Source organism: Oreochromis aureus, linkage group 12, assembly GCF_013358895.1.
Source record: "Oreochromis aureus strain Israel breed Guangdong linkage group 12, ZZ_aureus, whole genome shotgun sequence".
Lineage (NCBI taxonomy): Eukaryota > Metazoa > Chordata > Actinopteri > Cichliformes > Cichlidae > Oreochromis > Oreochromis aureus.
The window spans coordinates 34,549,882-34,564,425 of NC_052953.1; the positions used below are offsets into that span (position 1 = coordinate 34,549,882).

A 14,544-nucleotide genomic window follows, 5' to 3' on the forward strand; every position below is an offset into this window, starting at 1 on the left:
CCACTGAAAAGTTAGTCATTTACAACTGTCCCTTCTAAATGTAGATTTAGAAGTACATTTATTTTTATTAAAATAACATGAAAATGATCAAGATAATGAAAAATGATTAGTGGAATCATTATTCATAAATCATATGTATGATTTCTAATGTAAATCTACCGTAAAATGCCTGTGAGCACATATTCAGGCACTTATTTTTGACCCATTCAGGACCAGTTATAGTCCTGAATGGGTCTGGTAGGTTGCACTGATCTATTCATTACCTTGCTGTGACTGTTGTCTCCATATCGTCCCATCAGATTAACCCGATGGCAGTTTTTATACCAGAAGGCTCCCTTATAGGACAGAGCGCAGTTGGTGACGGCAATGTCGTTGTCATGGTCGTAGGTGGAGAACGGACGGCCGTGGTGGTAGGTCATGGAGTCGCCTACACAGGCCAAACAAGAGAGTCATTACATTTTTGCTGTGATTAAGTTTCCTGGTGTTTTTCATTTTGTTCTGATTCAGCCTGTGCTCTAATGTCCTAATACTAACCGAGTCTTCTCTCCCTTGTGTCTCTCTGTGGCGTTCCCATAGAGAGAGACAGCATTTTCTACACTCACTACAGATGAACACAGCCAGAATTCTTTCCCCTACAGCGGCCACCATAACTAGGATTATGCATTTGAATTAAGAGAGGTAAGAAAACTACAATCTGCAATCTACTGACATCTAGTTGTGAGATTTCACACATTGTGTAAACCTGGCTCATGCATTGCAAAACAGAGTGACACAAAAGCACCATCTACCACACACAGGCTCCTGCATCACCACTGCAAGGCCAGTACTGGTGCCAAAAAGAAAGTATCGAGACATTTAAATCACTGTGCACAAACTATAGAACACAGATACTAGCTTTACCTGCTGTACCGCTGTATCCTCCTACGTGGACTTTGTAGCGGGTCCGGGGTTCACCGACTGAGAACTTGTCATACTGAGCATAAGCTGTATCTCCCTTATCTCTCAGGTCTACACGCAGTTCGTACTGACCGCTGGCTGTGATCTTATGCAGGTTGGACAGACCTGAGTGAAAAAAGAGACATCCTAGCTGAACAATGGCTTACAAAAGATCCTATTATCAAACTAAAAGTATCATTCTACACTTGCACATTACAAATGTTTAGCATTTAAATGACTACTATCTATGGAGCTCTTAGATGAGATTCATGCCTATTTCCATCCCTTATGCAGTAACCTGCTCTGTAATCCAAGCTCATTTTACGTTATGGGCTGGACAAGTCAAACTCCCCTTTCCTTCACTGTAAAGATGTTTAACTACACATAAATGTTTATTATAAAGTAAAAAAAACAGCAACTTTTCTGTCATGTAACTTGTTCATTTATTACTGAATTAGTTTGGTTTAGTATGAATGATGTGGCAGAGATCTTTACCAGAAGAAAAAAGCTGTAAAACCTATGAACGTACAATCAAAAATTACATAATTTCTGCCAGAGTGGGCCAGATTAGAGTCTTTGACAGGCTAGTTCTGACCATTGGGCCTTATGTTTGACAACTAGTGTTTTGGCCTACCACATACAAGTATGTCGACAACAAGGTTGGCCACATGCAGAAATTACATTGTACATTGTACATAGTTTTAACGAAAAATTTGTTTTAAAACTACGTAGTTAAAACTATAACTTGTTAATTAACATTTGCTCATTTCCTGTTTTACTTTGAATGCTAGTTTTCTGTGGTGTTTCATTCCCTTTTTTACTTTCTGCCCTTTCTAGCCTTTGTGAATGCCTTCTCCTCCCTGATTATTTTTACTTTCCTTTAATTGCTTCCTCATGTGTTCCATCCTCACCTGTATCCTGTTTGCCAGTTTTCCTTCTGTGTATTTAGAACCGTTTCTCTGCCTTTGTCAGATCTTGCTGTAATGGGACCTGAGTTACTTTCTTAGTGTGGTCCCATTACTCTGTGCTGTGGAAATTTCTGGAAATGGAAGACTTTCTGGAAGTTTAACTTTTTGGATTTTTGTATGTTTGAACCGCCTTTTTGTAAATTATGTTTAACTTATGTGTGTAGCTATTTTGGACCCTGATATATGACCACGTCCTGTGTATTGTGGAAAACTCTGTGGTTCTTTGTTAAAGAATTACCCAGCCAGAATTCATCATTCATGTCTCCAAAGCCGCCTGTGTAATTCTTCCAGTTGCGGAAGAACTCTAGTTTGCCACTTTGACGTCGGAGGAAAACCTGCAAAGAGAGAGAAAAACAAAGAACAGATTAATAATTTTATATCCTTTAACTTTAATATTGACATTCAAAAAAAATCTTGTTAAGAAAAGCAATGGACAGTATAAAACTTGAAAGCAGTTCCTGAGCTGGATAAAGAGAGTGCATGTTGAACCTGTTTTCTATTTGAAGGCAACCAGATAACCATAGCTGTAGTTGCAAAAAGGCGTCTTAATCTATGCAAGTCTAGAGGTAAACGGTTTTCTCTCATAACCACTATAACACGTCACATTGAACTAACAAATGTCTGTTTTGTAAGGTGAGCTACCATTTGTTTTTATACCCATTTTCTCCTGGTTTTATTAGTTCATCGAGGTAAGCACTTGTATTTTGGTGTGCTTCTCTTGGGCAGGTCATCTGAGCTTGTTTTGATGGATAGTTCTGTTTGTTTATGTGCTTGGTCTTAGCTCACCTTCATGATATTTTTATACTCAGACATAACAGTTTTTTATCAGCCAAAGAAAGAGGTCTGCACTTAGTTGTTTTCTGTGGTCTTTTGGGTCTTTTAGTGCTGCTGAGCTGGCCAGTGCAGTACTTCTTGTCAAAATGTAACACATTTTTGATTTGGTCACTCCTACATATTTCTGCTGTCTCTCAGATAGATTTATTTTGTTTTTTCAGCACAGCGTTGGCCTCCTTCACTTGCACTGACACATGTCGGTCCTTGAGCGCTCCAGTGAACAGTTACCAAACACAAGTTAAGCACTTGGAATCAACTCCAGGTCTATTATCTGCTTAATCTGTCATGGAATATTTCCAGCCATTTTCAAAGTACAATTACTTTGAAAATGGTTCTGTGCGAGGTTTCTTCCTGTTAAAACCAAGTTTTTCCTTCCCACTTTCGCCAAATGCTTGCTCATAGAGAGAGATCTGTCTGTTGGGATTTTCTCTGTAACATTGTAGGGACTTTATCTTATAATATAAAGCACATCACTGTTGTTGTGATTTGGCACAATATCAATAAAATGGAATTGATTTGAACTGAAAATGTCTGTAACTTTTGAATACAACACATGGAATGATGATTAATGATGATCAAATATGTGACAGATCTTGAAAACCAAAGAGTGGTTTCTAAGATTTTCTCTTTTACTAGGTTGCACATTATCAACAAGTATGTCAGCCAGTGACTTACGATCCATCCGCCTCCATCAGTGCTCATGTCACAGTAGACTTGCAGGGGCTGGTTCTCATCTCCACCCAGGTAGATGGTGTGCACGCCTGATGAGGTGTCTCCATTCAGAAGGGCCTGGGAGCAATCCCTGGGGTGTCGGTACAACACACCAGCTACACAGACACACACACAAAATAATGATTAAGGGGGAAAGATGCTATATAAATAAATAGGATTTTTTTCATTCCAGAATTTCCTGTTTGCAAAGCCAATATGCTGCAAAGAGGTTCTTTATACTCTTGTTTTGCTTGAATTTCACGTTTCAGCCAGCAGCCTCAGTTTAAAGTAGTCTTGCTTCACAGTTCATCTAGTGCAGGGGTTTGTTGGGAATAAATAATTTTTTAGTGCCTCAATAATGCTATGCTTTTTATTAATAAGTGTTATAAAGTTATGTAGTGTAGTATTAAGCTGACACAGCCGTGAAAAATAAAGGCATGAGACCATGTGTCCTTGGGGTGTAGAAAGCTGCAGACTCTCGCTCACACATGCCTGGGAAAAATGTAGATAAGAGGGGACCATCTCTAGTGGAAGGTTACTGAGACCTTGTTGTTTAGACTAGAATGAGAGAGCTTCTGTAATAAAACTGTTAGGGGCACACCACCATTTTGAGATCCGCGGCAGCGTGTCGTGCAGGACGCATCTCCCTTCTAGAAGTAATAAAGTGTTAAACGGTCTACTGAGCAGTGTTTTGTCTTCCATCGGATGCCTCTGAGGAATCAAAAGAACTCGGTAAAGTGTTGATATTAACAGGTTTCAACCTCATTTAAAAACCTTAAATACAAGCCAATTTCATCTGAGATGAGTTGGACTGTAAAAATGCATTATTAGCATCCTAAAAAATGCTTTTCCAATTCTTCCCCTTCTTTTAAAGAAGAATACATTTTGTCAAGCAGAACAATCCCACTATAAACCAGTTTCAGTGGTGCCAAGCTTGTTAAATATGACACTAACCATTTTATTTTTTACTGTTTGCTGAATAATGCATGGAAATCATACAAACTGTGAAAACATTCACATTTAATCAACCATCAGATTACAGAACAGAAAAATTGTGTCTGGGTTTTCACACTGAGCCAGTCGATGTCATTACAAACACTGCTGCTGTAACTTCAGACGGGTTAGCATGGACAAGTGGCTTGTCTTACTCCAGTGTGACCACGTGGTTTAAACAGTCTGTCAGTAGGAAATCCTTAAAATTGATGAAGATGCTGACCTCTAGCTGTGAGTTCAGAAACACTTTGGAATTCCTTAAAGTCACCCTTTGGACCACGTTTGAACCTTTGCTGGGAAGATTTTTTTTTTTTTAAAGACCATATAATTGACAGCCCTGATTTAGCAGCTTAATTCAGTATCTCTAAACCTGAATGTAAAAAGGCTATAAATTCTATTTGTCCTTGCATTACTATTAACACTATAAATAGGCATCACAGTGAGGCAAAATCTGTCTACTCACTGGTGGTGAAGACAGTAGTGATCACTCTGCTTCTCTTTGGTCCAGCGAGGGCCTGCAGGCTGACAGTATATTCGGTGGATGCTTTGAGCTGAGCCATGTTGTATGACACCGCAGTCGGACTCAGCACCACCTCCTGAAGTATGAAACAAACATTCCTGAACAAGTTCCACTTACTCAACATACAGTTGGATCGGCATTGGCCTTCCGAGAGCAGTATAAGTTGTGTACTGACCCGGATGGTTCGGTCTGCAGATTCGAAGCTGAGCATGTAGCCGGTGATGTCAGCACGAGGAGGCTTCCACGTCAGCATGGCGTTCTCTGTCTGGATGTTACTGGCTGTCAAGTCCTGGGGGGCGTCCACATCTGAAGGAATCCAAACTTTGATTACATTTGTTTACAAATTTCTACATAACTTCACAACAGTCCTGAAGCCTTCTCTGTAGTGCCTGCTGGTTTGAGAACACTGGCGTTATCTATAGTTTGTTCACCTGTCACATAAACTAAAAACCTTCGCCTCATTTCAGAGTTTTATAAGCTACACAAAATGCAATTGGATCTTTAGGGAAGCTGCTGTTTGTTATGAATAAAAGCATCTTGTAACCCACACATTATTCAGTAAAAATCAATGTCAACAATGGGAGTAGGAAACACAAAATGCAAAGGCGAATGATTTAAATTTGATTGTCTTCTGCAACGGATTAGAATGTTAAATGAGAATTTACTGAGGATTTAACAAAAGTTGCTGTATTTGAAAGAAATGTGGTCAACACAACAAACAGCACTGATGGGTTCTTAAGACGTTGTTCTCTCAGATTTTGACATACATACAGTTTCAGTTATAATGAAGAAATCTCACTGACTGCTTGATTTCTACTAGCTTTTCCCATTTGTACTAGCTTAACTAATCATTTAAAACACCAGGGAAACAACACCTGTGGTAAACTCTGTTGTAGTGGCTGCACTCTTGGCCAAGTCCCGCACAGCATAGACCTTAACAGTGTAGTGTGTGGCTGGCGCCAGAGAGCTCATCTCAAACTCCACCACGTTTCCTGACACACGTTCCATGACTGGAGCCACTGAGAAACACAAAGAACAGAAACCAAATCAAAGCTGAAGGACAAACACCAGCAGAGGAAGTATTCAGCCCTTATCAGTCAACTTGGACATTAACATCAATATGAATAAATACTCCATTGAATGCACTTTAGTTCACTTAAAGGTGTTTCGTATACTCTTTAAATGTATTTTAATGATATCTGTCTGAACCAAGACACAAGTAGCTGTAGCTCAGGAGGTAGAGCAGGTCACCTACTGATCGGAAGGTTGGTGGTTTGATCCTTGGCTCCTCCAGTCTGCATGTCAAGTATCCTTGGGCAAGATACTAACCCCAAGTTGCTCTCCGATGCGTCCATCGGAGTATGAATGTGTGTGAATGTACTTAGAAAGCACTATGTACAGATAAAGTGCTTGTGAGAATGGGTGTGATTGGGTGAATGAGGCATGTTGTATAGAGCGCTTTGAGTACTCCGGGAGAGTAGAAAAGCGCTATATAAGAATCAGTCCATTTACCATTACAAGAACCAAACCTTCACAGTAAATCTCAAAATATTCATGCTTATAATTATGAGAGTTACAGAAGTAGAATACTTGCATACAACATCTTTAAACTGGTTTCTTTTTATAAACTCATCACTAGAAATAATAATAAACTTAAACATTTTAAATTTAAAAGCAGCTAAACCTGCTGGGAAAATATAACAGAGGAAAAATACTTCCCCGTGAAAGATAATCGACTGGAAGTGCGGTAAACAGAAAGTAGAAATACTCTAGTAAAGTACCTCAGAATCATAAGCTTGCTACTTGAGAAAGTATACTCAGTTAAATTACACCTCTGAAGATAAAAGAGCGCTTAAATAAAAGGCAGCAAACTTGCTTATGACTTACGTGTCACATGTTACTTTTTTAATATACCAACTCAATATTGGTATATTGGTCATGTTGCTTTAGTAAGAAAATTTGAACTGTCTTTTGTTTTAACATTTCTTTTGTTGTTGTCTGTGCTAAGTTGTGCACACATACATAAGTACTTACCTAAATCTGCACTATAGGTGATGACATAGCCGTCCACTGTAGCGATGGCGGGCTGCCAGAGCAGCAGAGCCTCACTGTCCGTGATGTTGACTGCGTTCAGACCACGTGGTTTATCCAGAGCTGTAACACACAGGCGCACACATACCGTCTAAATTAAGAGTGTGAGCTGACCAAATTGGCAAACAAAACCGGATAGAGAAAACTACACTAAAATACATATCTACATATAGACAGGGGTGCACATAAGTGGTCCGCAGGTGCGCATTCGCTGTCAAAATAAAAGACACGCACCAGATAAGAAGTTGCAACGCGCATTTGCGTACATATAAAAGGCACTGTTTTTGTCCGTTAGAGTGGGATTTTCACGGCATATTCTGCACCACATCTCTGTGCGTTCATCATTTGTTTGAAGCCAGCTCACCTCCTGCAACCACTTTTCCGAGAGTACGCGCTTCTTTTGCGTATTTTTCTTAAAGGAGCTTGCTTCTTCGACATCTTTAAGAGTTCTAAACAAATGTCTGTCCTCCTCCAGAAAATCTTATATACGCTAACGCGCGTTGCAACAACTTCTTATTATCTGGTGCGCCTCTTTTATTTAGACAGCGAATGGGCACCTGCGAACCACTTATGTGCAATACAGGGTATATAGATATATGTTAGATATATACGTTAGTGTAATAGTTGCCAGAAGCTACTAATTTGTTAGCTAAGCTTGTTAGTATTCTAGTTCACTCTAATTAGGACTTTGTATCCTGTTAATTACATTCTCTCTACATTATATTTCAAGTGTTTTGTGAAATATAAAATATATATATATTTTGGATGAGTCTGACCAACTGAACAGATTAATTATAGGAAACTTTTGTACTCGCTCTTAGCAAAATGAGAGTAAAACTCCAGGAGACAGCTTTTGTCACTGCGTGTGTTGAGATGTTTCTGGATGTGTGCTCCTATTTAATAGCTTTTAATAGCACTATAGGTAGTGACAGACATGTATCTGTTCACATAATGTGCTCTTAATAACTTGCCCAATTAAATGAAGATCACATAGATTCATTCCACCATGTTGCGGTACTACACTGGTATTAGTGGTATTACACAAAAGTACAGTTGCACCTAAGTTCTTTTTTACTTGCTATCGCTTCAGAACAATACATGGTTTAGACATAGGATCATCACAATTGTTTCTTCACATTCCATTTAAAGCTTTGGATAATTTCAGAAGGCTTGAACCTTTTATACACAAGAATCTACATCAAGTTCATTTAAAGCAAACAGTGTCTTAATTAGGCTAAAATTAACCTTAACTAGCCAGAGTTTTTAACTGTCTCTCTTTGTCTTAACACTGCACATTTGTAAGGTACAAAACCACACTACTACATCATATCATAGTATAGTCTAATACTCTTGTGGCCAGCAAATCTGTTCTTCGCATTATGAATGTGTGTATTATAGCATATTTTACCTGTGGTGACGCTGTCAGATCCAGGTTCACTCTCCCTCTGACCCTTGATAGCAATCACGGTGACCTTGTAAGTGACTCCGGGTGTCAGGTTAGGCAGCACAATCTGAGATGCAGAACCATCCACTGATAGTGTCTTAGCGTTACCTGGGAATTTTGATAACTTACATCATTTCAATGAATGAACAAACACTTAGCTGAAGTAGTGAAGTACTTGTTTTTCCTCAGAGAAGAATCTTCATTCATCCCTTCTTGTTCTTAGTCATGCAGATTTCCCCACTGATGAATGATTTAACAACTTCTGTCATACCCATAAACAATATACATGCAGTGTGCCATCAGTTAACATGTTACTTTTCCAAGTCATTTTGCAGCTCTGTCTCTGTATTCCATTTCACCATCACTTCAAGTCTAACAAGGAAACATTTGCCAGATAACACTCTTATTAGTTTATAGATAATTTTCGTTCTTTTCATTGCTGGACTTGCCACCTGTCTGGGCTGTACACTTCCTCTTCCACAGCATGTCTTTTATCCTGTCTTCCTTCTCTCTCCCCTGGCCAGTCTCAGCAGATGGCCGCCCCTCCCTGAGTCTGGTTCTGCCAGATTAAAAGGGAGTTTTTCCTTTCCACTGTCGCCAAAGTGCTTGCTCATGGGGGGTCATATGATTGTTGGGGTTTTCTCTGTATATATTATTGTAGGGTCTACCTTAGCTGAATATAAAGTGCCTTGAGGAGACTGTCGTGATTTGGTCCTGTATAAATAAAACTGAACTGAATTGAAGTTATTGACACTAACTTAAGCAGATAAAGTAGTGGATGGATTCTATATTTGATTATATTTTTATTAAATATTGCCTGTATGTCTATATGTCTTTGTGTTTTCCTACTATTTATTCTACCTAAAGTTAGTGAAGAACAAAAACCCTTTTTTACACATACAGTATTTTGGTGGGAATTTTTTTAGGTGCTAACAATATTTGAGTCTGGGTCACTTATTGAGTTTTGAATTGTAAATGCATGGTGATGTAACTAATTTGTAAATAATTTACTCTTTGCCACAAAATATACAGGACTCTATTGTGAGAGGATGGTCAATTTTCTTGATTTTCAGTAGACATACTTATCAGTAGCCAACAGAGGGCAGCATCTGTCTATGTCTGGACAAAAGAGTTACAACAAAAACTGATGAATGGACGAGAAATTTAAAAGCAGTGAGATTGTCCATGCTGGTTATAGTCAGGCTTGTTTCATACTGCTGTGCCAGATATTAAAATCTGTTTTTCCTAATGCAGTCATGGATGCAGTTGATGGTTAGAGATCTCCTGTGTGCGACTTTTGGAGGATCTTAAGAACAGCATGTCTAAATGTTCCCTGTCTCACCGCACTCATAAAAATACTGACCTCCATAGACAGGTACGTAAGTGACCCGGTAGCTGTCCACTCGAGCTCTTGGGGTCACCCAGTGAACAGTTGCAGACGTGTCAGTGACATCGGAGAAGCGAATGCCCTTGGGTGAACCCAGGTCTGGCACAGGCAAGACAGAAACAGCAGATGGGGACAAAGACAAAAACAGAAGTATCAGTCAGTATGTGTACTGCCTTTTTTAGAATTCCAAGAAAGCACTGTATAGAAGCAAACATCAATCAGTGAACAGTATTGACATGTTCTAGTGAGAATTTCCTCCAACAGAGTGAAGAAACAGACATGAAAAACACGCAGACACTGTAGCAGGGCATATCCACCACTGAAAGGCACTCATTTTAGAGCAGAGCGAAAGCAGGAGAGCGTAAAAGAAAGTGAAGTCCAGAGACAAAGGGGGCCTGCGGAGGCCCAGGCTCACACAGACAGAACTGTTCCCAGTTAAGAGTGAGCTGGGGTATCTTGCGTGACAGACCTGAAGAGATTAACTTGCTCCCATTTCATGGCAACACAAAAGTGAAGCATGTGCCACGCAACCCAAGACTAAATCCTTTACCTCAGGGGGGATGATGGAGGACACAGGCAGAGACAGCAGTTTTATATGACATGGACAACCACCACCTTCTTTACATAGAGACACTGACACATGAAGTCAAGCTATCAAAGACAACCTTTGGCAGGGGCATTTAGACAAGAATGAGTAAAAGACCACAGCAACACAACGAAAAAGGAGTAAAGAGCATAAGTACGTGTCCTGAGCAGTGTTGGTCAAGTTACTTGAAAAAAGTAATCAGTTACTAATTACTGATTACTTCCCCCCAAAAGTAATCCCGTTGCTTTACTAATTACTTATTTTCAAAAGTAATTAATTACTTAGTTACTTAGTTACTTTTTAAAAACATGATTTACAACCTGAATAGGTGATAAAGCGATAGATCTTTCAACCCAATTCTACTTTTTCTGCATAATCCATCATACAAAATGTAATCAAATGGAAAAGTCTCTTTTTAAAACTTGTTTTATTAGTTTTAATCTTTTAACTTTATGCATCAAGCAAAAATTCAATTATATGCAACATTCTCTGACTGGAAGAAATTTGTTTAACATTTAAACCTATTTTCTGCACATTCCAGCACATAAAATAAAATATTTTTTTGTGTTTACACTCAGTCTTTCAAATAGATGAAAGTAAAACACAGCAGAAAATAAATAAAATCAAAGACTAGCGGTCCTGTTGCTCTATTTTCACCTGTAAAGCAGGACTGGGGTAGGCGGAGGTTTACCCTGGTGCAGGTGTGCCGCAGCGGTCAGTTGAAGAATCCGCGAGTTTCTCGTAGCGCACTTGGTGCTTGCTTGGAAGGTTAGGGGTTTTTTTCGCTGTAAAAAGAAGTTTTCTTCCCACGCACAATGGACACTAATGTTTTTGTCACTTTTTATGGAATCAAACTCAAAATAAGGTCAGTACTTCCACGCTTTAAACGCTGCACGCTCATACTCTCTCCGCACTCGATATATTATCCATTGTTGATCTGCAGACAGCTGTTGTCACAAACGTCGCACTCGCTTACGTCACTGTCATGAGACACTCGCAAAAAATCACGGTTTTAGTAACGCAGTAACGCAGCGTTCCTACGAAAGTAAGGGTAATCTAATTACCGTTTTTGCAATAGTAATCCCTTACATTACTTGTTACTTGAAAAAGTAATCAGATTACAGTAACCAGTTACAAGTAACGCGTTACTGCCCATCTCTGGTCCTGAGTGGGGCTCGACTGAAAATATGCAGTTTTAATGGCCTTTTCTGATACCTCAGATTGATGTATTTATGTGCACACATGCACACTTCTTTATACCAGATCATTTACTAACAGGTCTTAATACCACTTTGGGAATAGTGAAATCTCCGTTACCCTCTTAACATTCAGAGTAGGGTTAGGATTAGGTTCAAATCTACACCTCTACATGGATTTCATCTATATGGCATATACAAATGATTTTGGATTTTCGACTTGCTTTTTAAGCTTGTGACTCAAACGTGAAGCAAATCTAACCCTATCCTTAGTGGTTCACTGGTGTCCTGGTGGATGCCATGAGGTTAAAAATACAATAATACTGTATTTTAATGCATCCTAAGTGTTACTGCTTCATCTCAACCATACCAGGTCATTTTAATATTGGGCTGATCTCAGTAAAACCCACGTGAAAGTTAGAGTCTTATCCAGCATCAGCCTTGAAAACAGCACTGCGTAATCTACCTGGTTGTTCATCTGCATCTCAGGAGTACTGTCAGACATAAAACAACCCAAATATCCGTTGGACAAATACTGTAATGCTTTGGTACCAGGTTAGTAGACAAAAAGATGTACTTTATAAAGGACGAAAGTTAGAGCACAGCTACTACTCATGCTGTTACCACCAAAGACAGGATATGACACCATTCCACATTGACTACGCGGACAAGACGTATCCAGAGTTCCAGTTCAAATCTTGGGCCTCTCGTTTCCATCTTTTCACTGTGTACCTGTTTTTAACACCTCCAAGAGAGACTTGGAACGTCTTCCCAAAATGAGGCCAAAGATTTCAACTTTGTACTCAGTATCCTCATTGAGATCTGTCACCACTGCAGTTCTCTCCTCACCACCCAGCACCAGCTCTCTTGGTTGGTCTAAGCCTTCAGCCTGGCTGACCATTATGACAAAGGTGTCAAAGGAGTCCTCTTCGGCCATCCAGGACAGCTGAAAGCTGTCTGTGGTGATGTCGGAGACCAGGAGAGACTGCACCTCCGGTTCGTACTCTGAGTGACAGGGGTGATAGTCAGTTTGGCTTCTCTGTGGAGCATTTTAAGATTTGATGAACATGGCAAACAAAAAAGGTGTATAACATTTTTACTTTGCAGAGTGGAAAGAGAAGAGTTTTAGTAGAACAACATGAAAGAAACAAAATTCAAAGTGGAGTCTTTAGGGCTTGTGTGACTGATCTGTTACATTTAATGGAAGTATTAATAAAATGAAGAAAAAACTGAGTCAAAACTGTGATCAGGATTTATTTATCAAGTTTGAGACAAGTATAGATTACATATAGCTTTTCTGGCCTTTAAAATACTGCATTCCCTTAGATGGGGAATTGAGGCTAACTCTTAAACAGTCTAATTTTCATCGTAGTTTTCGTCAACAACCTTTTCTTTCGGTCAAAAACACAACGATAACTAAATAAAAGCTAATGCACAAGGAAACTTTCATGAACAAATAAAAACAAGATTAAAATATTTTGGAGAGATGAGATCCAATCAGAACTAAATAAATTGTGTAGAAAGCCACGAATGATATAATCTGAAGTAATCTCCTTGTGCCTCTATAATCCTTCTCTGCACACCGGTATAACTTTTCAGTTTTTTGGAAGCAGTACGAGTTCCTGTTCCTCATGGAAATGTGACAAAATATCAACACTTGGGAGGAACAGAAGATTAAACATATGGGCACATTTTACATTTAATGTAAGGAAATCCTATGATATTTAGTTGACAAAACTAAAATAATTTAGATGAAGAAAACTAAATCAAAATTTGCTGTCAAAATTAAAAATGATCTCAATAAATGTTGAAAAGTCCAATTTACGGCAAAAAAAAAAAAAAAAGCAACGATTTTGGTCCCATTTCAAATTCATGTTTCCAATGCTATGAATTTCGAAGCAAAGGAAAGAACTCAAAATAGCAGTGAAATCCTGAAAGTAGACTGAGTTGCAGATGTGCATACAGATGGGGTTGTGTGAATGTGAACTTGTAAAAGCCGGTAGTCAAGCAGTCATTAGCAGCTTCTAATAATGACAGTGATAGGAAGAAAGGCTGAGACACAGCAGGAGTCTAACAGCTGTGGGAGAAAAAGCTCTGTTTCTCCTGAGGATGTGTTCGCTGCTGCTAATTAGTCAGAGAAACTTCTGGTAGCCATGCAGATGGGTACACGGACTGTCCAGAGCTTTTAAAGCAGCCTGGATAGAAGTAGATATAAGTGGGCTCAAGAAAGGCTCAGTGAAGCCCAGCGCCACTGCTCATTAAAACACAACACCAAATGTGAGGGTCTCAGGGGTCCTTGAACTAGCCTGAAACCCCCTTTTTTTAATGTGAGGGAAAAACCATGAGGCATTTGTTGTGAGAAGAAGCGGTGGAAATGAGAAGCAGAGCACACAAATCCCAGGGAGCTGTCACTCTTCATTAGCCGCCAGCCGGCTTCAGCTGGTCAGCGGAAGAGAGAAGAGAGCTACATCCATCAGCTAACATGTGCTAGCTTGCTACTGATTTCACCCTCTCACAACTGCCTCCACCTTCTCTACACTTCCACCCCCCTCTCAAGACCTGAGGGAACAAAAAGGGGCCTGTTAGTGGATGAGGTACACACCGGCGCCAGCTAACCTGCTAAGGGGGTCTGCAAGCTGAACCCCAGGGCTGGTTCCAGTCTCGCCTGATAATAGCTTGTACGGATACGATTCTGAACTGAGCTTTCTCTGAGTGCTCTCAGTGGTTCCAGTCATTCATTGTATAAAACACCCTCTCTGTTAATCAAAGTTTCCTCACTCCATCCTCAGCGACAACTCTATTTTCCCTGCAGTGTCCTTCTTCAGCAGACCGACGACGGCCACCGTGCATAACATAATTAGTCAGCGTTTGTATTCAC

General features: G+C 39.6%; 1 protein-coding gene and 1 long non-coding RNA gene across 4 annotated transcripts in view; one reads left to right on the forward strand and one right to left on the reverse strand.

The window, feature by feature from the left end:
- Positions 1–14,544, reverse strand: part of tnc (tenascin C) — a 73,819-nt gene that overhangs the window by 1,517 nt on the left and 57,758 nt on the right. For 2 of the 3 annotated variants that reach the window (XM_031734912.2, XM_031734913.2), the window contains 10 exons: positions 9,861–9,983; positions 8,462–8,605; positions 6,997–7,116; positions 5,838–5,981; positions 5,138–5,268; positions 4,906–5,038; positions 3,414–3,565; positions 2,143–2,239; positions 901–1,062; positions 264–427 (listed from right to left, as the gene is read on the reverse strand). In XM_031734912.2, coding sequence (XP_031590772.2) covers positions 264–427; positions 901–1,062; positions 2,143–2,239; positions 3,414–3,565; positions 4,906–5,038; positions 5,138–5,268; positions 5,838–5,981; positions 6,997–7,116; positions 8,462–8,605; positions 9,861–9,983 — 1,370 coding nt within the window. Of the gene's footprint in view, positions 1–263; positions 428–900; positions 1,063–2,142; positions 2,240–3,413; positions 3,566–4,905; positions 5,039–5,137; positions 5,269–5,837; positions 5,982–6,996; positions 7,117–8,461; positions 8,606–9,860; positions 9,984–12,398; positions 12,672–14,544 lie in introns of all 3 variants that reach the window. The other variant, XM_039621100.1, reaches the window with a different exon arrangement.
- Positions 315–3,133, forward strand: LOC120443127. The gene is made up of 3 exons (XR_005615162.1): positions 315–410; positions 577–678; positions 2,900–3,133. It is a non-coding gene; the product is annotated as an uncharacterized LOC120443127 (long non-coding RNA).